Source organism: Alligator mississippiensis, chromosome 9, assembly GCF_030867095.1.
Source record: "Alligator mississippiensis isolate rAllMis1 chromosome 9, rAllMis1, whole genome shotgun sequence".
NCBI classification, from domain to species: domain Eukaryota; kingdom Metazoa; phylum Chordata; order Crocodylia; family Alligatoridae; genus Alligator; species Alligator mississippiensis.
The window spans coordinates 41,598,776-41,615,354 of NC_081832.1; the positions used below are offsets into that span (position 1 = coordinate 41,598,776).

A 16,579-nucleotide genomic window follows, 5' to 3' on the forward strand; every position below is an offset into this window, starting at 1 on the left:
TTCAGCTAGTGAAGGTCACGCTTTCCTCGTATTAGTCAACAGCGCCACCAAGCGACAGGACGTTATGCTAGTTGCTGTTCGAATTTTAAAAAGTGTATAAAATAATGTGTTTCAAAGCGTAATGGTCACAGGACAGCTACCTGAACCAAATTATGCGTGTTTGTAGCTATTTTTATGTATTTGCTTGCATAAAATGTAGCTGCAAGCGACAGGATTACTAATATTTCACTTGTATATGAGGAATATTTGGGACCAAATGTGAATTGTGAATGAGAATACTCGAAGAATTACACTTAGACCCCACCTATATTCTTTTAATGTGAAAGTTACCTTTACAGAAGCTGCCTATAAAAGCGACTTCTGGTGCCGGGTGATATAAAACCTTGGATTTGTAAAACAGATGTTGGATAATTATGTTCCCTAAAATAGCAAAAGTAGAAAATCTTTGGCTGACTTTTCCTCCACGTTCATTCGTATGAAAATTTATAACAGGCATTATTACCATTTCTGTCTATATTTTCTATTTTTGTTTTCTGCTATTATTTGGGAAATAGGTTATCGAAGATGAAACCCTTCAATATTTAATCCATACATTAAAGTTAATAAACTAGAGATAATTAATGCGGAAATGTCGCTATTTTTATGCTCTTTGATATCTGTGATGGTATTATGACATTTTGGGAGGAAGCACAGAATATCCAACCTGTGTTGCTTCTTGTTGGTTGATTCGTACATATGAGAAACTATATGTAAGGTGAGTTACAAGCAAACAGGGGATATAGCAGAAGAATCTCTGTCACTCTCTATACATTTGAGCTGCTGCTGCTTTGTTTGTGCTACCCATTCCTCCACACTTAGAAAAACTCATCCTTTAAACAAGATCCAAATACTTGTATTACATCATCGGGTATGATTTTAGATATCGGCTAAAATGACAGCTTAATGCTTACTACACAGGGAGGGATGCTTCCGCGCAGGTATTCTAGCTAAGAAGAAACAGAAGAAGACTGTTAACAGGAAGTATGAGACAACGACATTCAGTATGGATTCTCAAAGAGTGGAAATGATAATGCACCTATTCCATTATGTGTCGTAGGTGGAAAAGCATTAACCAATTCTGGAATGAAACTTGACAATTTGAAGAGGCATTTGGAGCAATGACATGCTTACCTCAAGAATAAACCTACTGAATACTTCCAACGACTTAAATCGGCAATGAAAACTCAACAAAAACTTGCTTTGCAGATGTAGCAGAGAACACGGAATGTGACATCCACAATATTACTAAGCTTCTTTTAGAACATCTGGATAAGCTTGAGGCCAATTTTATTGAATATTTTCCATATGAAGATGATGTTCGGGTTCGATTTTTGTGGGTAATGGATCTGCTCATTCTCTCTGGCAGTGAAACAAATAAGCTGTCACTTTCAGTCTCGGAGGAGGATAGTCTCTTTGAATTAGCAAGGATCCGACATTGAAAGTATTCAAGTTTGCCTTTGGATACCTTCTGGCTTAAAGTAAAGACAGAATATGAACAATTTAGAGCGAAAAAGCTATTAAGAAACTAGTACCTTTTTCTTCCACATATCTTTGTGAGCAAGCCTTCTCTGCCATGGCAACTATAAAAACGAAGGAATGAAACCGTCTTCAACTAGAAGCACGACTCGAAGCAGCTCTTCCAGTCGCTATTTCAAACATTACCCCAAGAACTGACATGCTTGCCAATAAAATGCAAGCACAGGCTTTTCACTAATGACTAAATTATCTCATTTCTTCTAATAGAATTTTTTTTTTTTACAATTATAGCAATAAAACTTATTCTCAACAAAATTATTGCAATTTTTTATTTTTAATGTCCTTAAAAATCCATTAATAATGATTAATATAATACTAAAATGCATGTACATGTAAAAATACACTTCTTGGAAAAACTGAAGTTTTGTTTTTATCATGGTGGGACCAGGATTTTTTGACAAAATGGTTGGTGGGACATAAGGTGCAAAAGGTTGGGAACTGCTGATCCCTGAAGCAGGATCAAGCTACCCAAAGCATGTTATAAATATCCATTTTCGAACTAACATCAACCCTGACAAAACAAAAATCACAACATCCTTACCTGCCACATGTAAAGCAGGGAGACCACAGCAGCCAAGTCAGGCTTCTTTGAAATGTAATGGATACAGGCTCAAGAGATCCCAGGTAGATAGCCACGCCCCCGGCTACAGAGGAAGGCACCCCACCCAGCCCCTTCCACACAGTCAGTACCAAACTAACTATAAGGTAAAATTCCCCCCTTCCCCACAATTTGGAAACTGGTCTGACACTGAGTGGAAAGGCAAGGCCCTCTACCCAGGAACTTCCTGCACTTGGTCCCAGCAGGAGCAGTGGCACATCCCTGTAACAATCCCCAGACTTGACAGAAGAAAATACCCAGTGCCTCTGAGGAAGTCTTAAAGACCCTGACACATACGCAGAAAAGCAGGGCTTTCTCTGTTTGTGGCAGAGGTAGGATTCCCTTCCAGCCCCATGCAGCAATCATCAGAGCCCAGATAAATAGGAAATGTCCATAGCAGGGCATCTGCATGGCTACACCTAGACCATCCCCAAGCAGTAGCTGTCCAACTTATTTTTGAACATCCCCACTGATGGATACTCTGCTTCTATTTTGTTGCAACTTCATGCCCTTGAATCATGTCCCAGTCTCTGCAGCAAAACATAAAAGGTTTTCTCCCTCCTTTTATGGCAAGTGTGGGCCATTGCTGGGCTTGTTGAATCAATTGTACAACTCCCCCCGACCCCTTTTACTCTAGCTGCAGAGGCCAAAGATCCACAGATCAGGACCCTGGGATCCTGGGGCAGCTGGCCTTAGGCTTGCTCCTGGATTACAAGCTTTTCCCCAGGCCCTGGGCTCCAGAGTCCATAACCATCTGGGTGTGGGGTGGGCAACAGGGCTTTGGCTAGGTGAGGGAAAGCCTGTCCAGGGATTACACAATCCACATGTCCCTAGCAGCGGTAGCATGCTTATCACCTAGAAAGTTCCACTTGCTGCAGGGATTCCCAGCTGCCTTGAACTCCCAGCTCCTGTGGGTGGCCCCTTCCATCCTGCCTGGCTGGCCAGGCTTCCAGTTGCTGGCAGCTGGGGGCACTACCCCAGCTGGGGCTGCTTGTCATGGCTGTGCCTACTATGCAGGCTTCCAGTTGGTTCTGGTGACCCCAGCAGAGCCGCATCTGTCTTGAGAGGGTGGGGTAGTTGTTTCTGGCTGGGGGTAGATCAGACAGCTCCTCCTGTAGTATAGGGGCCTAGCCCTTTTACAGATCACCCTTCAAATACTTAAAGACAGTTATAATGTTTCCCCTAAAGTGGCCTTTCCACAAACTGAACATACCTAAGTCTTTAAGCCTCTCCTCCTATGACTTGTTTTCAAAGTCCTTTATTGTCTTTTGGTGCCTGCCTCTGGACCCTCTGTAACTTCTCCACATCCTTTTTGAAATGTGCTGCCCAAAACCACATACAGTACGTTTGATGACATCTAAACTGGACTGACTAGAGGCACTAACATTTTCCATGTATTGCACCTAATTCTTCTATTGATGCATCCCAGAACTGCATTAGGCTTTTGTACAGCCACATCAAGATCTATACTGATAATATGATCTACCAGTATTCCCAGGTCCTTTTCCATTATGCTGCCATCCAGCCAGGTTTCTCCCATTTTGTATTTGTATTTTTTATTATTCTTCCCAAAGTGCAGCATCTTGAATTTCTCAGCATGCAACTTCGTCCTATTGGATCCTGCCCAGGTTTCCAGTCTGTTTTGATCCTTCTGTTACTAACACAGGGAGTTCAGCCCCCTTCAGTCTCTACAACCACTGACTGAAACGAGTCAGAAAAAAAAGATTAAATTAGAGTTAAGGATACTTCTACAGGCACAGATACTATTCTTCCTCAAATAAACAAACTGAACATTAACATATGAAAACCCAGTCCACTGGAAGTATATTGAAAAGTTGAGGAGGAAGAATATGTTTAGTTTCCGATGTCTCTAAGAAACACAACACGCCTTTGCTTCATTGTGTTCTGATTTGTTATTGGCCTTGTGATCCTTATTTAGCATGTCTGGAGTCTCATGGTAAAGAGACCTGTGTCTGTGGCCTTGAGCAGCCGGGAGGACAGCCAGGAATTCTGCCCCATCCCCCATCCACCTCTACTGCTTTGGAAATCAAGCGGCCTGGTTTGGCTGAGCAGGGCACTGAATGGCTGAAAGCGGATGTGCTGTTCTGCAGACGTGACAGAAAGTTATGCTCGTTGCTGTTCTATTTATTTAAAGTTAGAAGAACAATATGTTGCAAACCGTTCTAATCACGGAACAGCTACCTAAACAATATTATGTATATTTCGATTTATTTCACTACTTACATGAATAATACATAAAACCGAAATGCAGGATTACTGATATTTCATTTTTACTTCATGAATATGTCGTGTGAAATATAGGAAGAGTGAATGGGCAAAAATGGAAGTGTTAAATCTGGAACCAAATGTTTTAAATTAATTTGAGAAATTATGTTAATTCTTATAGTTACCATTACGTTTCTGGTAGGTACCTATGAAATAAACTTCAGAATTCTTAAAATACACTTTGGATAATAAACATCCCTGAAAAATCATCCATGGAAAATATTTATCTGATGGTATCCCGAGCTTCACTGATGTGAGTATTTAGAACAGGCGCAAAATAAATAAAATAAAATAAAATAAAATTCTGTTTGTCTAAATTTCCTTAAGTTGCTTTCTATTATTTTTCCTGCCTAGGTGTCTGGCAGATTGATCATTTTAGTATTTTATCCATAAATGGTATTTTATATTGATTAGAATCCTCTATTTTGAACACCTGGCTACTTATTTTCTCTTTAACATCCCTGTCACAAACATGCCTTTATTTGGAGGAGGAAGAGGCAATGAATATCCAGCCTATGTTATTACTTACTGGTATATTTCTATTCAAAAGAAATATATGTCATGTGAGTTGCAAGAAAAAAGTAGATATGTAGAAGACTATTTCCTGGAGAAAAGTTTCGACTAGTTTTACTGAGGTCACGGCTATCCCCTTTTGTCTTGTTTAAAAGTGTTACCTGTATGTAAGGCTCCAGTTTCCATACATTTCAGCTCTGTCCTCCATGTTTGTGATGCCCATTACCGCGCACCTGGAGAAACTCATTCTTTTTAACCAAGATCCAAATACTTGTATTACATCATCGGGTCTGAGTTTAGATGCGGGCTAAAATGGCATCTTAATCCTGACTGCAAAAAGGGGGAGGCTTCCGTGAAGGCTACAGTTTTCTGAGGTGTCTCAGAGCCTGCATCCAATACCCGCTTAGATCTCCAAAATGGAGCTACAAAATCGATCCCAACATGATTGGGTGATATTAAAGCTACAGTATTATTCCATCTCCCTTAAAGCCTAGCCTTGGTGTGTCTAATCTGCTCAGAAGCTTTCCGAAATACAGGGCAGGGCTACACGGTGCAGTTAGTATTCCAGATAGGAGAGGAGGAGAAACTCAGTCACAGTAAGCTGCTCTCCTCGCGATGCCTCCCAAACTGGTAGAATTGGAGAAGCATTGACCGGGGCCTGCCGGAGAGCCAAAAGTACTAGTGAGAGACAGGGCTAATTAAGCGCAGTTACATTAATTCCAGACTGGGAGGTAGAACCCATAGTAGCAGGTGCGTTTGAGCCTCACAAGATAAGTTGTATATACGCTAATTGCCAAGAACACTGCTTGAAATGTCAGGTTCCTGCCTTCAGCTCTGCTGGTCAAGAGTCATGTGATTCTCTCATTGTTGGATCAAGCCTCTGGGCCAACCAGGTTGCTGGGCATGGTACCTACTGTTTTGCCTTTTCTTTCTGTGACTAGCCGTGAATCTAGTGACCACCAGGGAGCCTTCTGAAACCGAAATGCTGTTTCATTTCCACATTAGGAACAAAAACATGTAAAGGAATAAAATATTAAATCCACAGTATATATGCACCTTCACCTTAACCAGGACAGACCTCTTCCGTTTAAATCAGATCCTGTTTTCCCAATATGGATACTGAATCACTATCTCCTTCTGGAAAGCAATTCTTCTTTTCCAGCTATTTGTTTATTTCTTGCTTCCTGGGCTTTTCAACTTATTTGTAAAAAATGTTTTTAAAACCACGAACAATTCAACCAGCACCACAGGAAGTATCAGTGAGCTAATAATGTTCCTTAACAACTCTCTGGTGCTTTCTGGGAAGTAGTTTATCAGTCTATAGTCATACTTGCCTCTTGTTTGCTTTCCTTTCACTAAATCAATATACGAAAGCATCCCAATAGGTAAAAATCCAGCAAACCTGGCCCCCTCCAGTCCTTTACAATCAATGATTAACATCAGTAAAATCAGGAAAAGCAAATGAATTACAGACAAAAAGTACTGCTACTGGCATCGTTCTTCTTGTCCTTCCTCTGCTTCCTTAGATGACCAAAGAGCCTGCATGCAGACATGTGAAAAACCCATCCACTGGAAGCACGTTGAAAAGTTGAGGATGAAGACCGGGGCAATTCTCCATTCTCTCTAAGCAACACAAGTCACTTTTTCATTGTGTTTCACTCCAGTTTTGGTCTCATAACCCATCTGGAACCCCGTGGTAAAAAGACTTGATTCCATGGCCTTGAGTAGCTTGTAGGACAACCAGTTGTTCTGCCCTGTATCGGTATCCTTGTCCACCACCTTGGTCACCAAATACCTCAGCTCAACTGAATGTTGCACCCCTTCACTACAGGCCCATGGGCTCAGACCAAAGTGGCAGTTTTCAACAAATGTAGCCACAGAACATGGTCTATAGCTATCACCAAATACAAGTGCACTCCTAAATTCTCCCTCAAAAGTGGCCAATTGGGTAAAAATCTTAACCCTCATTGCATGAAGACATGTCAGAACATAGCACCTTCCCTACCTTGTGTTTGCCTGCCTGCCAGCCTCCAAGCCGTTTTCACAATGGGAGTGGGGGAAAGGGAGTGGAAGTAGTTCAGTCTGAAGGCTTTTCAACCCCCCCACCCCCCATGAGGGTGTGCTGGGTGTAGTGGAGCCTCCCTGAGGTGCAGGGAGGCTCCAGTTCACTCACCCCACCCACCAGCGCCAACTGGGAAAGGCCTAGAATGAGCTCCCTCTGCTCCCTTCCTCCTCCCATTCCCAAAACAGGAACAGGCTGGGGGGGGGGGGGCTCCCCCCTGGAACCAACAACGAACTTCTGTTTGGTTTGGGGGGATGCTGTGACTCAGAATGGTTCCTGCAACACATTCCAAGGTACAACCAGGACCTACACTTGTCTGTGCCCCATGAGTCATTCTGCAGAAGGTGTAACAGGAGGGCATAACACAAAAGTGCACTTCGTCATATTCATCTACTACCCTCACATGAAAGACAGCCACCCACTGTTCCCTGACCCAAGAGGACTTGGGACTCCCCTTCAGGGTTGCTAGTTATAAGTAAATTTACTAATGGCCATAAGAAATCAGATTAAAATGGCTGTCAGTAAAGTCTGCAAAAAAACCTTAACCACCAGGAAAACCCCTACCCAGAAGCTCCAACAGGCAGAGCAGAGCAGCAGCTCCCAGGGTCCCAGTAAGAAGGCAGCAACCTCCAAGGAGTGTCCCCTCAGCCATGTGTAATAGCTGCTGGGTTTGAGGCTGCCTGCAATACTGCTTGGATCAAGGATAGGCTTCTTCAGGGCCTGTGCCAGAATCAATGGAGCAGAGCCAGTGGGGTGGAGGTTGGAGGAAGGCATGGTGCAGGGTGCAGCTGGGGGCATCCGGGTGTGGGGTGAACAGGGGACACCACTGGGCAACAGGGCAGCACAGTGTAAAACCATCACTGCAGTCAAGCCCTGTTGCCGACTCAAGAATTGTTTTGCTGTGTACTTCTTTAGTGTAAACAAAACATTTTAAAAACCTTTTTTACTTGATGATAAAGCCTTAAATATAAATGTAGCCATTCTAACTGGGGCCTGGCAGCAAGGTTATATTTACTTTATGTAAAACATATATCAATGAAAATATACATCAGAAAAAAAGTTTGTGTGTTAGGAGAAAGCTTGCAGATTGCCATTAAAAAACATCCTGGGTTAGCAATCGTGGACTCTTCACCTAGCCCTGGTTCAAGGGATTTCAGTGTTTATAGCCTATGTGGCATGAACTCAGTGGGTGTTATGAGTATGGTATTTTTGCATTGTGCTCTGAAGCTAAAACAGAGGTCCCATGTATCACTACAACTGGATTATTTCCCTAGAGATACATAATGTAAGATGTTTCATTAAATAAGAGGGAGGGGAGCAGGATCATTATTATCTGACACCTCCCCGGTTATGGTCATTTGTGTAATATTGGGAGAACCGAAATCCATGCATCAAGTGATAAATTATGGGATGACGTTTTTGTCTGAGACTAGACCCCAGATCACAAAGAAATGATAATCTGAAACTTGCCTTAGGACAAAATGAAGATGGTCCTGGAAGAAAAAATCCTTTCTCGCATTGTTCCCGGAATCACAGCCTCTGACGATAAAAACCGTCAGGAATGTTAACTCCTACTTCGGGGGCATTATGGTCCACACCCACCACTTGCAGCAAGAGTTATCATCACAGAAACATCCCCCGCCCCCTACTGGTAGGCCTCGGAAATTTCACAACTAGGTTCGTTAGTAACCTAAATTGTGCGCGAGAGCAGGTTCAATTCGAATGGGTTTTTTGGTTTTGTTCTGGTTTGCTTTTTTGGCTAAATAGTATGAATTTTCATAACTATCCTAAATTGATAGCAGAAAAACTGACATCTAGATAACCTCCGAGGCTGTTTTGCAGAACTGAAACTTTGTCAATGACTGCAGAAGACAAGGAGGTTGTGGCCGGCAGTGAGAACAGAACCCTGGATTTGTGCAGTGCCTCGGAGGGGAGCCACTGTCCACGGCTAAGAGGAAAAGGTTCATTTTTGGCTCCTACAGGTCTATTAGTTATTCAGGATAAGCTCCACGTGCCTCTTGCCGCCGCCCTGTTCACTTGCATAGATGTGAAAATTATCACTGAAGCTAAAACTGCGTTACTGCGACATCTGAAGCCTGAACACCTCGAAGTGGAAACTGAGACGCAGGGAGGACCAGCTCCAGGGTTTTCAGAATCCGCTCCCGTATGAAAGACCGGGTGACTGCTGCTGCCAGGAGTCCTCACCACAGCCGACTTCCCTGTGCCCTTGCAACACAGGCCACTCAGGAATCCACCTCTTGTCACCAGCGCCCGCCTATCACCACATCACATCTCCGGTGTAAGGGAGGATTTCGGACCCGCGCCAAGGCTCCCACCAAGAGCTCTCCAATCCCTAAGTCAGTTGGAGCATTCCTGGCAACTTCTTCAGCCCTGAAAAGCTGCACCACTTCCGATTCTCCTCCCCGCACCCCAACGGGAAGCCCCAGGCGCGGAGCTTGCCTGTGCCGCACCATTCTCTCCTCTGTCGCCCCGGTCTTCTAACACAGATGCAAGAATCTCCCTGCAGGTGAGGTTGTTCTCGCCACCAGGATTATGCCTCCATCTTGGAGACCTGGCATCCGGAAAGCTTTCCTCAGACAAAAATGATCCAGTCAGAAAAATTCTGAAAAACAGGGCTCATCATTTCTTCCTACAGATTCCCTGTTCCTTCAAAAGCACACGTACGAGTCGAATGCGTGTTTGACAGGCTTTGGTTTTAGACAGAGTCTGCAAATTGTTATAGGTGAAAGTCACCAACCCCAAACCCTATGATGTCTCCAGTTCAATGTTACACTTAACTCACTCATTCAGTTCACCCTTGTTTGCTGTAAATTTGGGCCTTGCAGCTCACCACCGAGACAACCGCATATTAAAATCTTTAATTATGGTAGTATACTATTCTATTCTGAGGTTTGTATTATCCGAATGTAAAATATCGTCATCATTCACAACAGCAACAACCCTGTTTTATAGAAATGACAGTTCCTTTCTCTCTACAGTGAATCAAGTACACTGACTGAACTATAGGGGATACTGTTTTGTTCGTAAGGAGAACTTCGTATTTTCAGCTGATCTACTGTGCAGTGCAAGTCTCCATCATGTATGTGAGAGCCTAGAAATAATCTTTCAAGAAGGATACTGAAAATTTCGGACCTACATTCTGACCGTTATCTTCTGATGGGATCTTTCCTTCACTGTATTGCCATCCTCTTGGCTCTTCCCTTTAATAAATAGGTAAGAGTGCAACTGCATAAGGGATGCATATATACATACTAAATTGACTTAAGTTAAGCCACATAGAAGCATACACATGTGCAGCTCCTTGACATAGTTGATGACTGTGAAAGCCTGGCCAGACCTACACATGAAATTTAAATCAACAAATTAAAATAACAGTGCATCTTGCACAAGAATGCAGGAATGTGACTAGGACCACGTAAAATAAAGCGATCCCAATTGATTTCATCTTGTGTGCTAGTTGTAAAGTGCTTAATGTATTATTATTCAAAACCATTTATGTATAACTATATATCCCTCTGTGACTGAATCCTCCTTGTTAACACATCTTCCCTTGATACAAGCATATTTCTCAAAACAGGCATTCAATGTCTGTTTTTGGGTTACAACATTGTAACCTGCACCCAGCTGAACAGTCCCACCAACTGCTCCTAGCCCAGTGAAGCCTGCAAAGACTGAGGCCCTTCCTTCCTACTTTGGTGAGAGACACTCTTGCAGATGACATATACTAGGACTTTTAATAGCTCATTTACTGAATATTTGGAAGGAGTCTTTTTCTGTCATTTAGTTTTATAGCTTGTATGTGGTATAGCTATTAAAGTCTTTCTGTGATTAATCCAAGGAGGTGTCTGTCAATCCTTAACTGTAATAGGTTCAAATCCCACCTTTGACCGCAACACCGTGGTAGCCATCTTGTGTGCAAAGTTAAATAACTAATGTGACTCAAGATTATATACCTCAGAGGTGTTTTATCTTGCACGGCATTTAAATCAGCTTTGCTCCACATACATGTGTACACTCTGACATTTAAGTCGACTGAAAACGCTAAAGCAACTTAACTGTCAGATGGTTAGTAGATGTGTATGCATCCAAAGTAGTTAGTGACAGCTACCTATAGTATAGATAACAAAAGCAGATGCATCTTTCCAAGACACAGTAGCTCACAAAAACATAATCAAGTCAGGGTTCGGATGGACACCGTGGGTTTTGATTTTCCTCTCCTGATGTCTAATGAAATGCACATTACTTTCTGATGAAAACAAGGTTCTGCTTTTCTACCTCAGAGCAGTGTTCCCTCTAAGCTGCATGGCATGTGCGGCTGTGTAGGCGTGCTCATGCCACACTGCCAGGCACACAGCTTAGAGGGAACACTGCCTCAGAGATAAAATGAGAAAGAGGATGCTCAGTCTGATAGGACAGGAAAGAGCAAACAGGGGCAGCAAACAGGGCAAGCAGTTTGAAGGCAGATCACTGGCAGGAAAAGGAGGAAGTGGAAGAGGAAGAAAAGCCAGGCACCAGGCAGTAGGCACCAGATCCTGTCAGGGGAAGGTAAGTGATCTAGGGCTTCCTGTGCCTTTGTCTTGCTGAGTGTTTGTTTGGTAGGCTGTGTACATTTCGGGTGTGTGCTCTGAGAAGCTGGGAGTGTTGCTAGCTGAGTGATTGCTGAGTGACTGCTGCCTGTACCTGAAAGAAGTCCTAGCAAGGGGTCAGAGCCAGTCCAGGCCCAACTGGGTGTGAAAGGAGATTCTCTGAGTGACTAGGTAGTGAGCAAAGGGCAGCAAACAGAGCAAGCAGTTTGCAGGCAGTTTGCTGGTCAGTTTGTAAATCAGTTTGTGTTCCCCTCTTTGATATGGGGAAGCCTTTAAATTTGTTTGAGGAAGCAGGGAAAAAGGAACCTTGACACTGTGACCCAAGAAAATGGCTGGAAGATGTCACAATGTCAGAGCCATTGCCATTGCCTCGGCTTGCATCTGTGGGACTTCTGTCCAGGCAGGGCTGCTCACCATCGAGGCTTTCACCCAGGTCTGAGTTTGACAGTGTGAGGACTGTGGCTTGCAGGTTCCTTCTCCTGATGGCCAGGTAGGGTGCAATGTGAGTGGTGCCTTCTGGTGATGTCTCTCAGGGAGCAGGCAAGAGAGCTACAGGAGGAGATAGTGAGGCTCTGAAGCATCCTCCAGTATGAGGAGTTCACTGACTTGATGCTAGAGGAGATTTCCCAGGCTGTGGAAGAAGAATTCTAGGGAAGGGAGAGGACATGGACTTGGAGGAAAGTGGAAACTGGAAGCTTGTGATCTCTGGCAGGAAAAAAGCAACCTTCATCTCCACCTGCAGCAAATCATCTGGACAACAGATACGGAGCCCTAGCAACAGAGAGGGAGGAGCACATTCCATTGGTGTAAGAGGAAAGGCCAGGCCTCCCCAAGGTGGGAAGAACTGAGACCACCAACACTGAGAAGAAGTTACGGGTGGTGTTCGTTGGAGATTCCCTTCTTTGAGGGACAGAAGCATCTGTTCTGGTAGGTAGAAACCCATTCTCCCATTGCTCCCGGAACCAAGGCCTCTGACAACGAACATGGACATCTCACTGAATTCTGCGAGGCAGCTTCGTGGATTCGTGAGGAAAATGTACTCTTACTTCAGAGATGCGGTGGTCCGCTTTCACTACTTCCATATTTGCATCCTGCAGGTGACCCTGTAGATCACCGCATATTAAAAATTTCAATTCTGTTAGTCTACCATACTTACCTGGAAAGTTGTGTTATTTGGATCTTGTAGACATATCAACATATCACACCCCTTCCCTCTCATAGATTCACTGAACTATGTGGGGAAGCTTTGTTGGTAAGGATGGCTTCATATTCCTAGCTGATCTACTATGCAATTCAAGTCTCCAACATAGAAAACATCTTTCAAGGAGAATATAGATAACTCCGGACCTAAATTTTCACAACTCTCTTCTGATGGGATCTCTCCATCGCTGTACTGCTGTCCTCTCGGCTTTCCCTTAATTAGTCGCTGCGAGTTCAACTGCATTACCTGGCTAGCAAAAGCTAACAGAAGTATAGAGAATCAAAGTAGAGGTATCTTTCCAGGAAAGAGTAGTTCATAAAAAAATATCAAGGCGGGGATCAAAGGGACGCTACAGGCTTCGATTCCCCTCTCCTGACGTCTGATGAAACGATAGTACTGTCTTGTCACAGCAGGGAGATGAAAAGAGGAAGAGGACGCTCAGTCTGATAGGATCTGATGGCGAAGTAGGAGACCCAGGCAACAGACTTGGAATGAGCGCACAGAGCCGAAAAGAATGCAGAATAATGGCCTTGGAAGAACACCGCAGGAAGTGGTGAGGACTCGCCCGAGAAACATAGTTATAAACCATCGGGATGTAAAAATAGCAGTGAGCCAAGAAAAAGGTACAGGGAAAAGCAGAATCTTCCCCATGCTGAGGAGTGTGAACAAACGGCATTTACTAGTAAAAATACATCAGGTGCTTAAACCTCCCCCCACCCCACCCCCCCAAAAAAATCTCTATTATTATACACTCCTCCTAAAGCACACACTTGGCAAATGACTGCTGTCGTGAAGGAATTCTACAACTTATTAAATAATAACTGACTGTAGATATTGCTCCTATCATCTCTCATTTGCTTATATGAGAAATTAACGGTCTCCGTTACGTATCTCATCTGTTGGTTGCCCATGGTTAATGTAATCAATACAGTCCCGTTTGAAAGAATCAGTAACTACTGCACCATAAACGAAACAAAGTAGACTTAGAAAAACGATAACACATGAAGATTCGCCAGTCGAAACAGATGAGGACCTCTTCATAGAGAATAAAGGGGGAAGAGCCCACTCAGCCCTTACCTGATCGGCGCCTTCCAAGTCGGCGGGCGCATGAGAGTCGGTGAGAAGATCCCGCTCCTTCCCGGAGCCCGTCACGACGCAGCCCCCCTGCTGCGGAGGGCAGGGCACGAGGGGCCTCAGAAACCGGAAGTCGCTGCTCCCCGACCCCGTGCTCAAGCACACTTCGTACCGGTAACTCCTGGACAGGGTGCCGGTCCCCGACACATCCACCCAGTCTCTCGGCAAGTTGCCGTCGCCATACAACGTGCCGGGAGCACTGGTGTACTGCTCCCCGCCCCCTCTCCTCCGGCACACCTTGACCAGGACAAATGTCACGACGGAGAGCAGGAAGAGGAAGGACACGAGGCACAGGGAGACGGTTAGGTACATGGTTAAAGCGCCTGTGTCGGCCCCTTCGGCGGCGGCGGCGGCGGCATCAGCGGACTGCAGGTAGGCGTCGGAAAAGCCGTCCACGAGCAGGATGTTGAGGGTGGCGGAGGAGGACAGGGGCGACTCCCCGCTGTCCCTGACGAGCACAATGAGCCTGTGCTTCACCGTGTCGCGCTCCGTCAGCGGCCGGCTCGTCCTGACTTCGCCGCTGTGCAGCGCCACGGCGAAGAGCCCCGGCTCCGTGGCGCGGAGCAGCTGGTAGGACAGCCAGGCGTTCTGCCCCGCGTCCGCGTCCACCGCCACCACCTTGGTCACCAGGTAGCCCGGCTCGGCCGAGCGCGGCACCAGCTCGCTCCACGCCGCCGTGCTGTTCTGCAGCGGGTGCAGCACGAAGGGCGCGTTGTCGTTCTCGTCCAGCACCACGACGCGCACCACGGCCTCGGAGCTGAGCGCCGGGGACCCGGCGTCCGTCGCTCTCACGCCCACCTCCAGCTGCCTCGTCTGCTCGTAGTCCAGGGAGCGCAGCGCGTACACGCTGCCGTCGGCCGAGTTCACCGCCACGTAGGCGAGCACGGGCAGGGCCCCGGCGCCGGCGCCGGCGGGCACGAGCGAGTAGGTCACTCGGGCGTTGTGCTCCGCGTCCGCGTCGGCGGCGCGCACTGTGCCGATGGCCGTGCCGGGCGCCGTGTTCTCCCGCACGTGCATGGTGTAGGCCGCCTGGCTGAACACGGGCGCGTTGTCGTTGATGTCGGACACTCTCACCCTGATCCTCTGCTCGGCGGACAGGCTGGGGGCGCCCTGGTCCCGCGCCACGATCGTGATGTTGTACTCCGACACGCTCTCGCGGTCCAGCGCCCGCTCCGTGACCAGCGCGTACGAGTCCCGGAACGTCGCCTTCAGGGAGAAGGGCAGCGCGTCCTCTATGGAGCAGGCTGCCCTCCCGTTGTCCCCGGAGTCGCGGTCCCTGACGCTGAGCAGGGCCACCACCGTCTCGGGGGGCGCGTCCTCGGGGATGGGGCTGATGAGGGATGTCAGGGTCACCTCTGGCGCGTTGTCGTTCACATCCACCACCTCCACCAGGACTTTGCAGTGCGCCGACAGCCCCCCGCCGTCCGTGGCCTGGATGTACAGCTCGTAGGTCTCCCTCGTTTCGAAATCCAGTTCTTCCAGAAGCCGAATTTCCCCCGAGACTGCGTTGATATTGAACGTTTTGCTGTTTTCTATGCTTTGCTGGCTGAAGGAGTAGGAGATTTCCCCGTTGGTTCCCTCGTCCAAGTCGGTGGCAGAAACACCAACAACCAGGTAATCTCTGGGGCTGTTTTCCAGAACCTGAGCTTTGTAAGTGGCCCGGGAGAAAACGGGCAGGTTGTCATTGATATCGAGGACAATGACGCGGATTTGGGCAGTGCCGGACCTCGGCGGGGAGCCGCCGTCCAGGGCAATGAGTAGCAAACTAAGCTCTGGCTGTTGCTCTCGGTCCAGGGCTTGGTCCAGCACTAGCTCCGCATGCCTCGTGCCGTCGCTCTGTTCCTCCGTATGTACATGGAAATGCCCATTGGAGCTAAGGCTGTAGCTGTGAAGGCTGTTGTTTCCCACATCCAAATCTTGAGCCCTTTCCAGTGGAAATCGTGACCCAGCAGGGGTCGTTTCGGGAATTTTGAAGACGAATTCTGGTCGCGAAAAGACCGGAAAATGATCGTTTATGTCAGAAACCCGCACCTCGGCCCGGTATGATTGCAAGGGATTCTCCAGTATTAGCTCAAAGCGAACAAGACAGGGCTCCGTCTGCCCGCACAGTTCCTCTCGGTCCAGTTTCTCTTTGATAAGCAAGTCCCCAGTCTTGCCATTCAGCTGGAAATGCCGGCTCGCGGCGTCCGACACCAGGCGGGCCCTGCGAGCAGACAGGCTCCTGGGCTCCAGCCCCACATCCTTTGCCACATTAGCCACGAAGGACCCGCTCTCCATTTCCTCCGGCACCGAGTACCGCACCGTCTCCGAGCCGATCGCCCCCACGCACAGGAGCAGAAGGAGAGACGCGGCTTGCCTGCTCCGCTTTGTTCTGCTCCCGGTGTCCGCCATTGTGTCTGCAGGAGGCGGCGCGGGTCGATCCGGAAGAAATATCGCTAGTCTCGATTCATCCCACCAGCCCGATCCGCTAAGGGTTTGCTTGAGACGCCACAGGGTGAGTTGTGCCGATGTCTTCTGTGATATTCTCAAAGGCAAGAGACGAGACAGCCGCTCTGCTTCTCCCGGTTCCTAGAGACAGTGTTTTCCTGCCGGAGAGCCGGGCC

General features: G+C 46.8%; 1 protein-coding gene across 1 annotated transcript; it reads right to left on the reverse strand.

The window, feature by feature from the left end:
• Window positions 1-13,697: 13,697 nt before the first annotated feature.
• LOC132252469 (protocadherin beta-16-like) lies at window positions 13,698-16,579 on the reverse strand. Its single transcript, XM_059733377.1, has one exon. The coding sequence runs from the start codon at window positions 16,365-16,367 to the stop codon at window positions 13,713-13,715; it is 2,655 nt and encodes an 884-aa protein (XP_059589360.1). The 5' UTR covers window positions 16,368-16,579; the 3' UTR covers window positions 13,698-13,712.

What these genes read in the sequence shown, in the direction of transcription:
- LOC132252469 (XM_059733377.1), bottom strand. Translation starts at nt 16,367, where the DNA reads ATGGCGGACACCGGGAGCAGAACAAAGCGGAGCAGGCAAGCCGCGTCT.